This window comes from Hemiscyllium ocellatum, unplaced genomic scaffold (assembly GCF_020745735.1).
Source record: "Hemiscyllium ocellatum isolate sHemOce1 unplaced genomic scaffold, sHemOce1.pat.X.cur. scaffold_518_pat_ctg1, whole genome shotgun sequence".
Classification (NCBI taxonomy): Eukaryota; Metazoa; Chordata; class Chondrichthyes; order Orectolobiformes; family Hemiscylliidae; genus Hemiscyllium; species Hemiscyllium ocellatum.
In genome coordinates, this window is record NW_026869095.1 from 13726 (window position 1) to 32324 (window position 18599).

Here is an 18599-nt window from a genome sequence, read left to right on the forward strand (position 1 = left end):
GACAGCCCACCTCACCACCACTATCGCCAAATGGTGCATCTCCATGAAGGGGTGGGCCACACAGGCGGGGGCACAGCTCTGAGCGGCACCCATTCCATTTCCACCCCAGTCCCAAACCCTGCCCCACCCACACCATCGCGCAATGGCTTTTACAGGATGTTACAAAATGGCGGCCGCTCTATCCAGCTTCTCGCTCGCCCTCCTCCCCCACCTCCCCACCACCTCAGCCCCGCCCCCTGTGGTGGCCCAGGGTCGGAGGTCATCGCCCAGGGGTCGGGGAGCGGGGTGGGATGGGAAGGGTGCCCCTCAGGGCGGTGCGCCCACCTCCATGCCTCCATCCCTTCATGGAGCTGCACCGGGGTGGGAGGGGCAGTGGGGCGGCTGAGGGTGGGGGGTGAGGGGTCACAGGTCACTTCGGCTTGCGTGGGGGAGGGGTGTCAGCCTGCAGCCTCTGGGTTTCTCTGGCAGCGCTGGGGTCAGGGGTCGCACCGAACGCACTGGCGTCAGGGTCAGGGAGTCGCTCTGTGGTCAAGCACTGGGTCAGGGGTCGTTCTGGGCTCACTGTGGTCAGGGTCAGGGGTCACTCTGGGGTCAAGCTCTGGGTCAGGGGTCGCTCTGAGGTCATGCTCAGAGTCAGGAAATGCTCTGGGAGCACCGGGGTCAGGGGTCAGGAGATGGGCTAGGCTCACTGGTGTCTCCCGGGGCGATGGAATGGGGTCTGTTTGAGATTTTGGGATTACTCCAGGCCGGGTGGGAATCCATTGGCGACGCATCGGGATTGGCCCCAATGGGGAGGGGGGAGGGATGCGGGGAGAGGGGTCAGGGGTCAGCCTGGAGGTTTGGGGATCACGATGTGGTTAACCTACTCTTCCCGCTCCCCCATCGAATGACGAGGCTGGAGGTGAGTCAGGCCTGGGGCCTAGAAGAGTGGGAGGGTGAGCGTGGCCTTGGGAGGGATTACATAGGAAAACACGGACCGTATCGGATTGGACATTGGGAAAACACGGAGTGGATGAGATTGGACATTGGGAAAACATGGACTGTATCGGATTGGACATTGGGAAAACACGGAGTGGATGACATTGGACATTGGGAAAACACGGATCGTATCGGACTGGACATTGGGAAAACATGCATTGGATCAGATTGGACATTGGGAAAACATGGAATTGATCGGACTGGACATTGGGAAAACATGGAGCGGATTGAACTGGAAATTGGGAAAACACGGAGCGGATCAGATTGGACATTGGGAAAACATGAATTGGATCGGAGTGGAGTGAACTGGACATTGGGAAAACACGGAGCGGATTGGACTGGACATTGGGAAAACATGGAGCGGATCAGATTGGACATTGGGAAAACACAGAGATGGTTGGACTGGACATTGGAAAAACACTGAACAGATCGGATTGGACATTGGGAAAACACGGATCGGATCGGATTGGACATTGGGAAAACACGGAGAGGGTTGGACTGGACATTGGGAAAACACTGAACAGATCGGATTGGACATTGGGAAAACACGGATCGGATCGGATTGGACATTGGGAAAACACGGAGAGGATCGGACTGGACATTGGGAAAACACGGATCGGATCGGATTGGACATTGGGAAAACACGGAGAGGATCGGACTGGACATTGGGAAAACACGGAGCGGATCGGACTGGACATTGGGAAAACACGGAGAGGGTTGACTGAACATTGGGAAAACACGGAGCGGATCGGACTGGACATTGGGAAAACACGGAGAGGATCGGACTGGACATTGGGAAAACGCGGAGCGGATTGGACTGGCCATTGGGAAAACGCGGAGCGGAGTGGACTGGCCATTGGGAAAACGCGGAGCGGATTAGTCTGGCCATGGAGTGGGTCAGGTGGAAAGCCCGGGTGCTATGAGCTGAATCGGGGATGTGGGAAGATGGGAGAGAGAGTCGCAGACACGAGACATCACCAGACTGAATATAGCCGTCCGTTTTTTAACTCTATCTGTAATTAAAGACACAAATCAGATCAGTAGACACACGTGCGGCTCTTCTTTGCGTTGGTACCACGGATCAGGTGTGACATGGACCAGTAAAGGCTGTCATTGATGGTGCATGGTGAGGTCTCCAGGTGGACCATCTCAAAGCTCAGGTCCCACAGAGACTTGGCCATGCACTCGTCCTGAGCATAGTACGCTACCTCCGAAATCTCACAGTCACTGCGGAGCAACGAGAGAGAGAGAGTGTGTGTGAGAGAGAGAGTGAGAGAGAGAAAGAGAGGGGGACAGGGAGAGAGAGGGACAGAGAGAGAGAGGGACAGAGAGAGAGTGAGAGAGAGAGGGACAGAGAGAGAGAGAGACAGAGAGAGAGGGGGAGAGAGAGAGGGACAGGGAGAGAGAGGGACAAAGAGAGAGAGTGACAGAGAGAGGGACAGGGAGAGAGAGGGACAGAGAGAGAGAGGGACAGGGAGAGAGGGACAGAGAGAGAGAGAGGGACAGAGAGAGAAGGACACAGAGAGAGAGGGACAGAGAGAGAGAGACAGGGAGAGAGAGGGACAGAGGGAGAGAGGGACAGAGAGTGAGAGAGAGAAAGGGACAGGGAGAGAGAGGGACAGAGAGAGAGAGGGACAGAGAGAGGGACAGAGTGAGGGGGACAGAGAGAGAGAGAGAGACAGACAGAGGGACAGGGAGAGAGAGGGACAGAGAGAGAGAGGGACAGAGAGAGGGACAGAGTGAGGGGGACAGAGAGAGGGACAGGGAGAGAGAGGGACAGAGAGAGGGACAGAGTGAGGGGGACAGAGAGAGGGACAGGGAGAGAGAGGGACAGACAGAGGGACAGAGAGAGGGACAGGGAGAGGGACAGGGAGAGAGAGAGGGACAGGGAGAGGGACAGGGAGAGAGAGGGGGACAGAGAGAGAGTGAGAGAGAGAGAGGGACAGGGAGAGACTGAGAGAGAGAGAGGGACAGGGAGAGAGAGGGACAGAGAGAGAGGGACAAAGAGAGAGAGAGAGAGAGACAGAGGGAGAGAGAGAGAGGGACAGAGAGAGGGACAGAGAGAGGGACAGAGAGAGGGACAGGGAGAGAGAGAGAGAGAGGGACAGAGAGAGAGTGAGAGTGAGAGAGGGACAGGGAGAGACTGAGAGAGAGAGAGACAGGTAGAGAGACGGACAGAGAGAGAGAGAGAGTGAGAGAGAGAGGGACAGGGAGAGAGAGGGGCAGAGAGAGAATGAGAGAGACAGACACACAGAGAAAGGAACAGAGACAGAGAGAGAGAGACAGAGAAAGAGAGAGGGTGAACCAGGGTCCGAGAGGGACAGAGAGAAGCAGGGTCGGGGGAGAGAGAGAGAGAGAGAGAGAGAGCGCAAGAGCAGGAGGGAATGTGACAGGGAGATGGATAAAGAACTGGGGGGGGTCAGAAAGAGAGGAAGAGAGAGGCAAAGGGAAAGAGGGGAGGGGCGGGGGAGGGGGAGAGAGGGGACAGCTGAGAGCGGGGGAGAGAGAGGAGGGGAAGAGAGAGGAATGGGGGGAGGGGGGGAGAGGAAAGAGGGGGGAGACAGGGTGGAGAGTGGGGTGTTGGGGGGAGAGAGGAGGGCCGTGAGGTGAATGGGAGAGACAGAGGTGGGAGGAGAAAGAGTGTGGGTGGTTAGGGAGGGAGAGAGAGAAGGAGGGGGAGAGAAAGGGAGACGGAGGAGGAGAGAGAGAGGAGAGGGAGGGGAGAGAGAGAGAGAGGGGGGGGTAGAGAGGGGGGGGAGAGAGAGGGGGGTAGAGAGGGAGGGGAGGAAGAGGAGGGAAGACTGGGGGAGGGGGGAGAGGGAGGAGGGTGAGAGAGGGGGACAGAGGGGGGAGAGAGAGGGGGAGAGGGAGGGGAGAGAGTGGGGGAGAAAGGGCTGAGAGAGAGGAGAGAGAGAGAGATGGGGAGAGAGGGGAGGGGGGAGAGTGTGGGGAAGAGAGAGGGGGGTGATCGGGGTGAGAGGGGGAGAGAGAGGGCAGAGGGAGGGGAGAGAGTGGGGGGAGAGAGGGGAGAGAGAGAGGGGGGGAGGGGAGGAGAGGGGAGGGGGGAGAGTGTGGGGGGAGCGAGGGGGTGGATAGAGGGGGAGAGAGGGGGGCGATCGGGACGAGAGGGGGAGAGAGGGGAGGGGGGAGAGTGTGGGGAAGAGAGAGAGGGGGTGATCGGGGTGAGAGGGGGAGAGAGAGAGGAAGAGGGAGGGGAGAGAGTGGGGGGAGAGAGGGGAGGGGGGAGAGTGTGTGGGGAGCGAGGGGGTGGATAGAGGGGGAGAGAGGGGGGCGATCGGGACGAGAGGGGGAGAGAGGGGAGGGGGGAGAGTGTGGGGAAGAGAGAGGGGGTGATCGGGGTGAGAGGGGGAGAGAGAGAGGAAGAGGGAGGGGGAGAGAGTGGGGGGAGAGAGGGGAGGGGGGAGAGTGTGTGAGGAGAGAGGGGGTGGATAGAGGGGGAGAGAGGGGGGCGATCGGGACGAGAGGGGGAGAGAGGGGAGGGGGGGAGAGTGTGGGGAAGAGAGAGGGGGTGATCGGGGTGAGAGGGGGAGAGAGAGAGGAAGAGGGAGGGGAGAGAGGGGGGGGAGAGAGGGGAGGGGGGGAGAGTGTGGGGGGAGCGAGGGGGTGGATAGAGGGGGAGAGAGGGGGGCGATCGGGACGAGAGGGGGAGAGAGGGGAGGGGGGGGGGAGAGAGTGTGGGGAAGAGAGAGGGGGTGATCGGGGTGAGAGGGGGAGAGAGAGAGGAAGATGGAGGGGAGAGAGTGGGGGGAGAGAGGGGAGGGGGGAGAGTGTGTGGGGAGCGAGGGGGTGGATAGAGGGGAGGAGAGAGAGGGGGGCGATCGGGGTGAGAGGGGGAGAGAGAGGGAGGGGGGAGAGTGTGGGGAAGAGAGAGGGGGTGATCGGGGTGAGAGGGGGAGAGAGAGAGGAAGAGGGAGGGGAGAGAGTGGGGGGAGAGAGGGGAGGGGGGAGAGAGTGTGTGAGGAGCGAGGGGGTGGATAGAGGGGGAGAGAGGGGGGCGATCGGGACGAGAGGGGGAGAGAGGGGAGGGGGGAGAGTGTGGGGAAGAGAGAGGGGGTGATCGGGGTGAGAGGGGGAGAGAGAGAGGAAGAGGGAGGGGAGAGAGTGGGGGGAGAGAGGGGAGGGGGGGAGAGTGTGTGGGGAGGGAGGGGGTGGATAGAGGGGGAGAGAGAGGGGGTGATCGGGGCGAGAGGGGGAGAGAGGGGAGGGAGAAGAGGGAGGGAGGGGGGTAGAGACATGGGGAGCGAGGGGGTGGACAGAGGGGGGAGAGAGGTGGCGATCGGGGCGAGAGGGGGAGAGAGGGGAGGGAGAAGAGGGAGAGAGGGAGAGAGGGAGGGGGAGAGAGGGGAGGGAGAAGAGGGAGAGAGGAGAGAGATGGGGTAGAGACATGGGGAGCGAGGGGGTGGATAGAGGGGGAGGGACAGAGGGAGAGGGTCGACCGTCTGTACCTGAAGTACTGGCCAGTGACAGTGTCGAGTTCGGGATCCACGGCACAGTGGATGGTTGTCTGAGCTCCCTGTCTCGGGCTCTTCAGGAAGAAGTAGAAAGGGGCCAGCAGGAGGCGCAACCACCAGGGCTGGTGGGACATCATGTTCCTGGTAGTGTCCGTCCATAACAACCCCGGGTGGACAGCATTCACCGTGACACCCGTCCCTGAGGGGAGTAACACCACAGAGTAACGCTCCCTCTACACCGTCCCCCACTCCCAGGGACAGGGGGTTAGATACAGAGTAACGCTCCCTCTACACCGTCCCCCACTCCCAGGGACAGGGGCTTAGATACAGAGTAAAGCTCCCTCTACACTGTCCCCCACTCACAGGGACAGGGGGTTAGATACAGGGTAAAGCTCCCACTACACTGTCCCCCACTCACAGGGACAGGGGGTTAGATACAGAGTAAAGCTCCCTCTACACCGTCCCCCACTCCCAGGGACGGGGGTTAGATACAGAGTAAAGCTCCCTCTACACTGTCCCCCCCACTCCCAGAGACAGGGGTGTTAGATACAGAGTAAAGCTCCCTCTACACTGTCACCCCACTCCCAGGGACAGGGGGTTAGATACAGGGTAAAGCTCCCATTACACTGACCCCCCACTGCCAGGGACAGGGGGTCAGATACAGAGTAAAGCTCCCTCTACACTGTCCCCCACTCCCAGGGACAGGGGGGTTAGATACAGAGTAAAGCTCCCTCTACACCGTCCCCCACTCCCAGGGACAGGGGGTTAGATACAGAGTAAAGCTCCCTCTACACTGTCCCCCCACTCCCAGGGACAGGGGGTTAGATACAGAGTAACGCTCCCTCTACACTGTCCCCACTCCCAGGGACAGGGGGTTAGATACAGTGTAAGGCTCCCTCTAAACTGTCCCCCCACTCCCAGGGACAGGGGGTTAGATATAGAGTAAAGCTCCCACTACACTGTCCCCCACTCCCAGGGACAGGGGGTTAGATACAGAGTAAGGCTCCCACTACACTGTCCCCCACTCCCAGGGACAGGGGGTTAGATACAGAGTAAAGCTCCTCTCTACCCTGTCCATCCCTCCCAGGGACAGAGGGTTAGATACAGAGTAAAGCTCCCTCTACACTGTCCCCCACTCCCAGGGACAGGGGGTTAGATATAGAGTAAAGCTCCCTCTACCCTGTCCATCCCTCCCAGGGACAGTTGCCTCCTTGGAGTGGGTTGAGGCTGGGGATTCATCACCTCTCTCTCTGTCTCTGTGTTGGATCTTCAGACAGCGAGATGGGATATCCCTGCCCGCCTGGACCCACTCCTCACGGTCTGGGTATCGCCCGCTCGCTGACCCCGGGCGGTCCGGGGTTACCTTGGAGTCTCTGGGCGAGTTCTCTGGTGAAGAGGATATTGGCCAGTTTGCTCTGACAAAACGCAACCAAGGGATCGTAGCATTCTTTCATGTTAATGTCGTTGAAACGGATCTTTCCTGTGGAGAGAGGGAGAGGGGGCGAGAGAGAGGGTCAAGGATGGTGCCCACTCCCTCAGCACTGACCCTCCCACAGCGCCCGCTCCCTCAGCACTGACCCTCCCACAGCATCCGCTCCCTCAGCCTGACCCTCCCACAGCACCCACTCCCTCAGCGCTGACCCTCCCACAGCGCCCGCTCCCTCAGCACTGACCCTCCCACAGCACCCGCTCCCTCAGCGCTGACCCTCCCACAGCGCCCGCTCCCTCAGCGCTGACACTCCCACAGCACCCGCTCCCTCAGCGCTGACCCTCCCACAGCACCGCTCCCTCAGCGCTGACCCTCCCACAGCGTCCACTCCCTCAGCACTGACCCTCCCACAGCACCCGCTCCCTCAGCACTGACCCTCCCACAGCGCCCGCTCCCTCAACACTGACCCTCCCACAGCACCCGCTCCCTCAGCACTGACCCTCCCACAGCACCCGCTCCCTCAGCACTGACCCTCCCACAGCGCCCGCTCCCTCAGCACTGACCCTCCCACAGCGCCCGCTCCCTCAGCACTGACCCTCCCACAGCACTGACCCTCCCTCAGCACCCACTCCCTCAGCACTGACCCTCCCACAGCGCCAGCTCCCTCAGCACTGACCCTCCTACAGCGCCAGCTCCCTCAGCACTGACCCTCCCACAGCACCTGCTCCCTCAGCACTGACCCTCCCACAGCACCCGCTCCCTCAGCGCTGACCCTCCCACAGCACCAGCTCCCTCAGCACTGACCCTCCCACAGCGCCAGCTCCCTCAGCACTGACCCTCCCACAGCGCCCGCTCCCTCAGCGCCCGTTCCCTCGATGCTGACTCAGTTAGCGTGTGCTAGTCAGACAGAGCTGCCCGGGTTGGACTGTCTCTGAAGGCCCAATCCCAGACGCTATGTTCTGTTCACGGACAAGATACGTGCAGTATTCCGTTTGAGAGACTGCCTGGGTCCCACCCTCTCAGCCAAAGCCTAGTTACAGGCCGTTTGTTCAAAACTTAGCCAGGAGACAAATGTTTCCTTTAAGGCCCAGCCTGAACTTTGGCCTCTCCTCAACACCAGCCTGTGTGTGTAGGCCTCAGGTCCAGTCTGAATGCATTTTCCTTCAGGATTTAGGCCTGTCCTCAACACCAGCCTGTGTATAGGCCTCGGGTCCGGTCTGAATGCATTTTCTTTAAGGATTTAGGCCTCTCCTCAACACCAGCCTGTGTATACGCCTCAAATTCAGTCTGAATGCATTTTCTTTAAGGCCCAGCCTGGACTTTGGCCTCTCCTCAACACCAGCCTGTGTGTGTAGGCCTCAGGTCCAGTCTGAATGCATTTTCCTTCAGGATTTAGGCCTGTCCTCAACACCAGCCTGTGTGTATAGGCCTCGGATCCAGTCTGAATGCATTTTCTCGAAGACCCAGCCTGGATTTAGGCCTCTCCTCAACCCCAGCTTGTGTGTAGGCCTCAGCTGAGAGGAGGCGATGGCCCAGTAGTATTATCGCTTGGCTATTAATCCAGAAACCCAGAATAACGTTTCGGGCTACCTGGGTTTTAATCTCGCCATGGCAGATGGTGAAGTTTGAATTCAATTTTTAAAAATCTGGAATTAGGAGTTGACTGATGACCATTGCCCATTGTTGGGAAACCCCATCTGGTTCACTAATGTCCGTCAGGGAAGGAAATCTGCCATCCTTACCTGGTCTGGCCTACATGTGACTCCAGAGCCATAGCCACAGCACAGTTGACTCTGAAATACTTAGCAAGCCACTCTCACCACCACCTTCTCAAGGGCAAATAAGGATGGGCTATCGATGCTGGCCATCCGGCAACGCTCAAGTCCCACAAATGAATTAAGAAAAAGGCTGAATGCATTTTCTTTCAGGCCCAGCCTGGATTCAAACCTCTCCTCAACACCATCCTGAGTGTAGGCCTCAGGTCAAGTTTGGACACCTTTACTTTAAGGCCCAGTCGAGATTTAGGCCTCTCCTCAACATTAGCCTGTGTGTAGGCCTCAAGACCTGTCTGAATGTCTTTTCTTTAAGACACAGCCTGGATTTAGGTTTCTCCTCAACACCAGCCTGTGTTTAGGCCTCGGGTCCAGTTTGGACACCTTTACTTTAAGAACCAGTCGAGATTTGGGCCTTTCCTCAACACCAGTCTGTATGTAGGCCTCAATTCTGGTCTGGATGCCTTTTCTTCAAGGCCCAGCCTGGATTTAGGCCTCATTTTCAAGTCATTACCATGAGCCTCTCCTTAAGGCCTGCCCTAGAGTTTTTTCACTTCGAGGGCCCACTTGGGGATATTAGGCCTCTCCCGTGTGCAGCCTAGGAGTAGGCCGAAAGTGTTTGGCGTTGGAAAAGCACAGCCGTTCAGGCAGCATCCGAGGGACAGGAGAGTTGACGTTTCGAGCACAAGCTCTTCGTCAGGAATGTGGGAATTGGGAAAAGGGGGCTGAGATAAATGGGAAGGGGGTTTGGGGCTGGGGGGAGGTAGCTGGGAAGGTGATAGGTAGATGACGGTGGGGGGCTGATGGTGATAGGTCGGAGAGGAGGGTGGAGTGGATAGGTGGGAAGGAAGATGGACAGGTCAAGGGGGACCGTTGGAGGGTTGGATCTGGGAATAAGGGAGGTGGGGGGAGGGGAATTGAGGAAACTGGTGAAATCCACATTGATCCGGTGCGGTTGGAGGGTCCCGTGGAGGAAGATGAGGCGTTCTTCCTCCAGGCGTCAAGTGGTTAGACCTTAGGGAGGGAGGAGGCCCAGAACTTGCATGTCCTTAGCGGAGCGGGAGGGGGAATTGAACTCTTCGACCGCAATCTCCTCCTTCCTTATTTTATCTGTCACCAAGGCCTGAGATGGGTTTAGGCCTTTCCTCGAGGGAGCGCAGCCTGGACGTAGGCCTCGTTTCAGCCAAGGCACCGCCAAAGCCTTTCCTGCTAGGCCCGACTAGGCCTCGACTTCAAGGCTTGACCAGGAAAAACACACACCCCCCCTTCCCCCCCAGACGGTGCCCCTCACCCTGGGCAAGGAGGGCGCAGGTGGATTCTCTCACCGATTCTGTGGGCTCTACTCGAGACGTTGATGACACGGGCTGGGGTGCAGGATTTGAGCTGCTCCAGGAGCAGGATGGTGAGCAGGAAATGGCCAAAATGGTTGACGCCAATTTGCATCTCGAAGCCATCCTCCGTCACCTCCCTCGGTCCAATGGGAGCCCCTGGAGAACGAGGAAGGGAGAGAGAGAGAGAGAGAGAGAGAGGAGAGAGAGAAAACAGAAAGGAGAGGGTGAAAGGAGGGGGATTGAGAATGAGGAAGGGGAGAAGGAGTGAGAGCGAGGGAGAGAGACAGAGTGGAAGAGAGAGAGAGGGTGAAAGGCGGTGGTGGAGAGAGGAAGAGAGAAATGGAAAAGGAGAGAGAGAGGGAGGGAGGAGGAGAGAAAGAGAGAGAGGGAGGGAGTGAGAGAGCAAAGGAGAGAGAAAGAGAGAGGGAGAGAGAAGGGGTGGGAGTGAGAGAGTGGGGAAAGAGAGAGGGAGAGAGGAGGAGGAGGGAGAGGCTGAAAGGGGGGAAGAAGGAGAGAAGTGGAGGGAGAGAGAGAGAGTTGGGGAAAGAGAGAAGGGGTACTGAGAAAGAGAGGCACAGACGGAGAGGGAGGGAGGGTGAGGGAGGGAGGGTGAGGGAGGGAGAGGGGGAGAGAGGGAGGGAGGGTGAGGGAGGGAGAGGGGGAGAGAGGGAGGGAGGGTGAGGGAGGGAGAGGGGGAGAGAGGGAGGGAGGGTGAGGGAGGGAGAGGGGGAGAGAGGGAGGGAGGGTGAGGGAGGGAGAGGGGGAGAGAGGGAGGGAAGGTGAGGGAGGGGGAGGGGGAGAGAGGGAGGGAGGGTGAGGGAGGGAGAGGGGGAGAGAGGGAGGGAGGGTGAGGGAGGGAGAGGGGGAGAGAGGGAGGGAGGGTGAGGGAGGGAGAGGGGGAGAGAGGGAGGGAGGGTGAGGGAGGGAGAGGGGGAGAGAGGGAGGGAGGGTGAGGGAGGGAGAGGGGGAGAGAGGGAAGGAGGGTGAGGGAGGGAGAGGGGGAGAGAGGGAGGGAAGGTGAGGGAGGGGGAGGGGGAGAGAGGGAAGGAGGGTGAGGGAGGGAGAGGGGGAGAGAGGGAGGGAGGGTGAGGGAGGGAGAGGGGGAGAGAGGGAGGGAGGGTGAGGGAGGGAGAGGGGGAGAGAGGGAGGGAGGGTGAGGGAGGGAGAGGGGGAGAGAGGGAGGGAGGGTGAGGGAGGGAGAGGGGGAGAGAGAGGGAGGGAGGGTGAGGGAGGGAGAGGGGGAGAGAGGGAGGGAGGGTGAGGGAGGGAGAGGGGGAGAGAGGGAGGGAGGGTGAGGGAGGGAGAGGGAGGGAGAGGGGGAGAGAGGGAGGGAGGGTGAGGGAGGGGGAGGGGGAGAGAGGGAGGGAGTTTGCGAAGAGCAGCGATGTCACCAATGGTTGCTGTTCCCAAATACATGACCCTCCCTCCCCCTCCCCGAGCCCCGGATCGAACGACTTCTCTTCGGCCCATCGTCACTTCGGGGAAAGGCCTGTATAACCGCTCCCCACCCCTCCCTCCCCCACCCACCCACCGCACAGCAAGATCCCACAGTCAGCCAAGAGCACAACCCATTCCTCCCCGGCGCCATCTTGGTTTTCAGTCTGTACAGCCTTCGGGGTTTGGGAAGGGTGAGGGTGAGGGGGTTGGGGGTGTGGGGGAGTTTGGGGGCAGGCGTGGGCGGGGAAGGAGGGGGGCTCAGTCACTTCCGGGAGGGTCAGCTCACCCACCCCGCCAAATCTTCGTAACCATGCCCTCACCAACCCCGCCCGTCGCCCCCATTGGCGTGTCCAAGGTGGGGAGGGGGTGGGGTGGGGCGATGCCAAACACCGGGCTCCCTCTTTCTCTCTCCCATGGCGCCCCACCCCCCCCCACACCCCCTGACATAGTTGACAAGCCCAAGTCTCGCCCAGTGTGGGTGGGTGGGAGGGGAGGGGGAGGTGCCCTGTGGGGGTGTTGGGGCTGGGGGGTGTGGTATCAGCTGATGCTGATGCCCCCCCTCCACATTCAGTCTTTCCCAGGCTGATTTGCCCTCAACGTTGACCCTTGACCCCCAACATGGACCCCTCACCCCTCAACGTCGATCCCTCACCCCCCCAACATTGACGCCTCACCCGCTAACTTGACCACTCCCGCCAACGTTGACCCTTGACCCCCAACATGAACCCCTCACCGTCGACCCCTCACCCCCCCAACATTGACGCCTCACCCGCAAACGTGACCACTCCTGCCAACGTTGACCTTTGACCCCCAACATCGACCCCTCACCGTCGACCCCTCATTCCACCCAATATTGACGCCTCGCCCGCTAACTTGACCACTCCTGCCAACGTTGACCTTGGACCCACAACATGGACCCCTCAATGTTGACCCCTCACCCCCCCCAACATTGACGCTTCACTCACAAACATGACCACTCCCGCCAACGTTGACCTTTGACCCACAACATGGACCCCTCACCATCGACCCCTCAACATTGATGTCTCCCCTGCTAACTTGACCACTCCCACCAACGTTGACCCCAACCCCCAAAATCAACTCCTCCCTCCAATTATTGATCCCTCACCCCTCCTCCCAACATTGGCGTCCACCTCCCCAAAGTTGACCCCTCACCACCTCCCCCCCAAACGTTGACCCTTCACTCCTCATGGTTAACCCCTCACCACACCGCCTCTCTCCCAACGTTCAGCGCTCACTCCCAAAGGTTGACCCCTCCCCCAACGTTGACCCCTCACCCTTCCAACGCTGACCACCTCACCCTCAACATTGACGCCATTGACCCGTCGACACCCTGCAACTCCCCCCACCCCCGCCACCTCCCCCGGCTTCGTGTTGGACCTCTCACCTCCCAGACACCGCGTCCACCCCTCCCCCCCTCCACCCCAGGGCTCTGACCCGCGTTATTGATGAGGATATCCAGCCTGGTCTCCTTCTCTGTCACCTCCTTGGCGAAGCAGTGGATGGAGTCGAGTGACGCCAGGTCCAATTTGTAGACCACAATGTTGTCGTTGCACATGGCGGCACGCAGCTGCTCGGCTACCAAGGTGCCCTTCTCCAGGTCCCGGCACGCCATGATTACCCGGGCACCTGTTGGCACATGAACCGGGAGCCGGGCGAGAGTCAACTTCCATTAACCCCTCCATCCCATGCCCCCTAAAAAAGCCCCAAACCCATTGGAAGATCACCTATGCCCATGACCACTCGATCCCACAACTCCCCTTCCACCCAAACCTATTGGGTGATGACCATCGTCCATTATCCCCCATCCCACTCACCCACCCTAGAAAATTCCCAAACCTATTGGATGATGACCATCGTCCATTATCCCCCATCCCACTCACCCACCCTAGAAAAATCCCAAACCTATTGGATGATGACCATCGTCCATTATGCCCCATCCCACTCACCCACCCTAGAAAAATCCCAAACCTATTGGATGATGACCATCGTCCATTACCCCCCATCCCACTCACCCACCCTAGAAAAATCCCAAACCTATTGGATGATGACCATCGTCCATTACCCCCCATCCCACTCACCCACCCTAGAAAAATCCCAAACCTATTGGGTGATGACCAACGTCCATTATCCCCCATCCCACTCACCCACCCTAGAAACATTCCAAACCTATTGGGTGATGACCATCGTCCATTATCCCCCATCCCGCTCACCCACCCTAGAAAAATCCCAAACCTATTGGATGATGACCATCGTCCATTACCCCCCATCCCACTCACCCACCCTAGAAAAATCCCAAACCTATTGGGTGATGACCAACGTCCATTATCCCCCATCCCACTCACCCACCCTAGAAACATTCCAAACCTATTGGGTGATGACCATCGTCCATTATCCCCCATCCCGCTCACCCACCCTAGAAAAACCCCAAACCTATTGGATGATGACCATCGTCCATTATCCCCCATCCCACTCACCCACCCTAGAAAAATCCCAAACCTATTGGATGATGACCATCGTCCATTATCCCTCATCTCACTCACCCACCCTAAACAAATCCCAAACCTATTGGATGATGACCATCGTCCATTATCCCCCATCCCACTCACCCACCCTAGAAAAATCCCAAACCTATTGGATGATGACCATCGTCCATTACCCCCCATCCCACTCACCCACCCTAGAAAAATCCCAAATCTATTGGGTGATGACTATTGTCCATTATCCCCCATCCCACTCACCCACCCTAGAAACATTCCAAATCTATTGGGTGATGACTATTGTCCATTATCCCCCATCCCACTCACCCACCCTAGAAAAATCCCAAACCTATTGGGTGATGACCATCGTCCATTATCTCCCATCCCACTCACCCATCCTAAACAAATCCCAAACCTATGTGATGACCATCGTCCATTATCCCCCATCTCACTCACCCACCCTAGAAAAATCCCAAACCTATTGGATGATGACCATCGTCCATTACCCCCCATCCCACTCACCCACCCTAGAAAAATCCCAAACCTATTGGATGATGACCATCGTCCATTATCCCCCATCCCACTCACCCATCCTAGAAAAATCCCAAACCCATTGGGTGATGACCAACGTCCATTATCCCTCATCCCACTCACCCCTCCCCTAAAACCCCTAAACCCATTATCACCCATTCCACTCACCCGCCCCCCAAAAAACCCCAAAACCCATTGGGTAATAGCCAACGATCATCCCCAGCAAACCCCAAACCCATTATCACCCATCCGGCTCACCCCCTCCAAAACCCCCAAACTCAACGGGTGATAGCCAAGATCCGTTATCAACCCCCAGCCCCATCCCGCTCACCCATTGGATGACGACCTACGCCCATTACCCCCTATGACCCTCCCCCCTCTCCCCATAAGCCCACCAAACCCGTTTGGGTATTGGCCAATGTCCATTAGCCCTATCCCACTCACCCCCTAAAGACCCCCAAACTCATTGGGTGATGACCAACATCCATTAACACCCCCCCCCATGAAACTCACCCCCGCCCCCCCCAAAAAAAACCCAAACCCATTAGGCGATGACCAAAGTCTATTACCCCTCTATCCCAACACGTTCCCCTCTCCCCCCCCCCAAGAAAAACCCCAAACCCAGTGGCAGGGGAAGACCTGAGACAGGTCCCTTGGTGGGAGACGGGGAGGGGGAGTGGCAAATCAGGGTAAATACCCCACTGATGGTGGAGTAGTGAAGGGTATGCAATGCCCCAGGGTGGGGCAAACTGGTGAACAGCTGTAAGGCCCCTTTTGGGGAGCTGGGGGGCATGTGGTCAAGGGGTTACGCTGCCCCCATGAGGGGGTGAGCAGTGATAGATATTAAACACCCCGCCCCCCTTGGGGGAGGGTGGGTGCCGAAAATAGTTGAAGTGCCCCTCTGAGGGGGAGAGGGAGAGACTGGTGAAAAAGGGGTTGATTTGCCCCCAGGAGGGGGGGGGAGGGAAGGAAGGAGATATACGCCCCTCTGAAGGGGTGAGGGGTGAATGGGGATAAATGCCCCTCTGAGGGGGGGTAATTTAGGGCATTAAACACCCCTTATAGGGGAGGGGCATGAAATGCCCTCCACTGAGGGCAAATAGGGTTAAATGCCCATTGGGGGTGGTGAGAAGGGGCAGATGTTGGGAGAGGGGGGATAGGGAGAGGGAGGGAGAGGGAGAGAAGAGAGAGGGGGAGAGGGAGAGAGGGTGAGGGAGAGGAGGAGAGGGAGAGAGGGAGAGAGGGAGAGGGAGAGGGAGGGAGAGGGAGAGAGGGAGAGGGAGAGGGAGGGAGAGGGAGAGAGGGAGAGGGGGAGAGGGAGAGGAGGACAGAGAGAGAGGGGAAGGGGAGGGGGAGGGAGGGGGAGTTAGGAGGAGAGGGAACAGCAGAGAGGAGGGAGAGGGAGGGGGAAGGGAGAGAGGGGTAGGGAGAGTGGGGTAGGGAGAGTGGGAGAAGGGTTAGAGAGAGGGAGAGATGGAGAGGGGGATAGGGAGGAGATGAGAGGGGAGGGATATATGAGAGGGTGAGGGGGAAAAGAGAAATGGAGGGGGAGAGGGGGAGGGGGGAGAGTGTGGGGGAGAGGGGGGAGAGGGAGAAGGGGAGGGGTGAGGGGGAGAATGTGGGGGAGAGGGGGGAGAGGGAGATGGGGAGAGGGGGATAGAGAGAAGGGGAGAGGGGAGGGGGAGAGTGTGGGGAGAGGGGGAGGGGAGAGGGGGAGAGTGTGGGGGAGAGGGGGGAGAGGGAGAAGGGGAGGGGTGAGGGGGAGAATGTGGGGGAGAGGGGGGAGAGGGAGATGGGGAGAGGGGGATAGAGAGAAGGGGAGGGGGATAGGGAGAAGGGGAGAGGGGAGGGGGAGAGTGGGGGAGAGGGGGATAGAGAGAAGGGGAGAGGGGATGGGGCGAATGTGGGGGAGAGGGGGGAGAGGGAGAAGGGGAGAGGGGGAGGGGAGAGGGGGAGAGTGTGGGGGAGAGTGTGGGGGAGAGGGGGATGGGGAGAAGGGGAGAGGGGGATAGAGAGAAGGAGAGAGGGGGAGGGGGAGAAGGAGAGAGGGGAGTGGGAGAGTGTGGGGGTGAGGGGGAGAGAGAGATGGGGAGAGGGGGATAGGGAGAAGGGGAGAGGGGAGTGGGAGAGTGTGGGGGAGAGGGAGAGGGGGAGAGTGTGGGGGAGGGGGAGAGGGAGAAGGGGAGGGGGGAGGGGGAGAGTGCAGGGGAGAGGGGGAGGGGGAGAGTGTGGGAGAGAGGGGGAGGGGGAGTGTGTGGGGGAGAGGGGGAGAGGGAGAAGGGGAGGGGGGGGGGAGAGTGAGGGGGAGAGTGTGGGGGAGAGTGTGGGGGAGAGGGGGAGAGGGAGGAGCTGGGGTTCGGAGGTACAGGGTGAGGGAGTGCCCACACGTACCTCTCTTTGCCAGCTCCCGGGCAGTCTCGCGGCCAATGCCATTGTTAGCTCCGGTGATGATGACAGTCTTACCATCCAGTCGCTTGGTACACCGACAGACTCCACCAGCCACCCAGTTCCTCAGGATCAGGATAGTGGCTCCTGTGGGGAGGGAGGGAGGGGGAGGGGTAAATATCGGGGTGTTCAGTGTCAGAGGGCACATGGGGGCAGAAGAGACCGACCACTGACCCACGAAACGCCCGCTCTGACTTACATCACCCCAGGGTCAGCGCAAAGAGAGCGGGTGCTGTGGGAGGGTCAGTGTTGAGGGAGTGGGTGCTGTGGGGGGGTCAGTGCTGAGGGAGCGGGTGCTGTGGGAGGGTCAGCGCTAAGGGAGCGGGCACTGAGGGAGGGTCAGTGCTGAGGGAGGGGACGCTGTGGGAGGGTCAGCGATGCAAGAGACGTTTTGGTGGCATCCCTTGACCTGGTTGCGGTACCGAGCGATGTAAACGGACAGGATCAGGCGCCGAACGTGCAGAGTCCGTCTATCCGGGCTGTGTCGTTTGTGGTTTCGGGTGTGAGTGAGGGTCAAGGACCCTCTCCCTTCCTCACCTCACCCCCCACCCCTCCCACCACGCCCCTGCTTACCTGCAATGGCGATCCCAGTGATCACACAGGCATGCTGGGTAAGAAACTGGAGGGCTGACTTGAAGCAATCACAGGAGACCTTGGCCGAGGATAGAGCAGCCTCGCTTGAGGAGATTACCACCGTTCGCTTCATAGTGCTGGGGGTTTCCTGCCCCTACCCCTGGGCAGGCAGCGGGGAGGGAGGGAGAGAGAGAGAGGGAGGGAGAGAGGCAGAGAGAGAGACGGTAGTGGGGGAAGAGAGAGGGGGACAGAGAGAGAGAGAGAGAGAGAGACAAAGAGGGAGGGAGAAAGGGAGAGAGGTAGAGTGAGGGAGAGAGGGACAAGGAGAGAGAGAGGGGGAGATAGAGAGAGGGGGGAGCGAGTTAGGGAGTGAGGTGGAGTGAGGGAGAAAGGGTGGGGGAGAGAGGGAGAAGGAGAGAGGGGAGAGAGAGAGGGGCGAGAGAGAGAGAAAGGGGAGGAGTGAGGTAGAGGGAGGGGAGAGCGGGTGGGAGAGAGGGACAAGGAGGGAGGGAAAGAGAGAGAGAGGGCGAGAGAGAGAGAAAGGGGAGGAGTGAGGTAGAGTGAGTGAGAGGGGAGAGGGTGGGAGAGAAGGACAAGGAGGGAGGGAGAGAGAGAGAGAGGGTGATGGAGAGAGAGAAAGGGGGGAGTGAGGTAGAGCGAGGGGGAGAGGGTGGGAGAGAGGGACAAGGAGGGAGGGAGAGAGAGGGAGACAGAGAGGGGGGGAGCGAGTTAGAGTGAGGGAGCGAGAGAGGGTAGGTGGGTGCCGGATGGAGAGGAAGAACGAGACAGGGCACAGCAGATGACAAGATAACTCACTCGGGAGCAGGAGCCCCCCCGGGGGGCCGGTAGGGAGAGGAGACGCAGATGACCTGAGGGTGGGGAATGAGGCAGAGCGAGTGACCCCTGGGGGTGGGGGTGGGCAGCGGTGGGTGGGTGGGGGTGCGGTGTGAGTGGTGTCCTCCAAATGGGGGAGTGGGTCGGGTTGGGGATGGGGGGGAGGGGCTGGGGTCAGGGGGCGTTAGTTGGAACGGGGTCAACAATGGTCGCCCCTGGCGACGGTCGCCGGGCGAGGCTTGTGACCTCGTTTGGCTCCCCCACCCACTCCCCGGCGACCGGTCAGCCAATGGAAAATG

General features: G+C 59.5%; 1 protein-coding gene across 1 annotated transcript; it reads right to left on the minus strand.

Moving 5' to 3' along the window:
* Window positions 1-2015: 2015 nt before the first annotated feature.
* LOC132813889 (retinol dehydrogenase 11-like) lies at window positions 2016-17599 on the minus strand. Its single transcript, XM_060823280.1, has 7 exons — window positions 17467-17599; window positions 16840-16980; window positions 12875-13066; window positions 9977-10138; window positions 6814-6930; window positions 5445-5649; window positions 2016-2205 (listed from the first exon to the last, which is right to left on the minus strand). The coding sequence occupies exons 1-7, from the start codon at window positions 17597-17599 to the stop codon at window positions 2016-2018; spliced, it is 1140 nt and encodes a 379-aa protein (XP_060679263.1).
* Between the last annotated feature and the right edge of the window lie 1000 nt (window positions 17600-18599).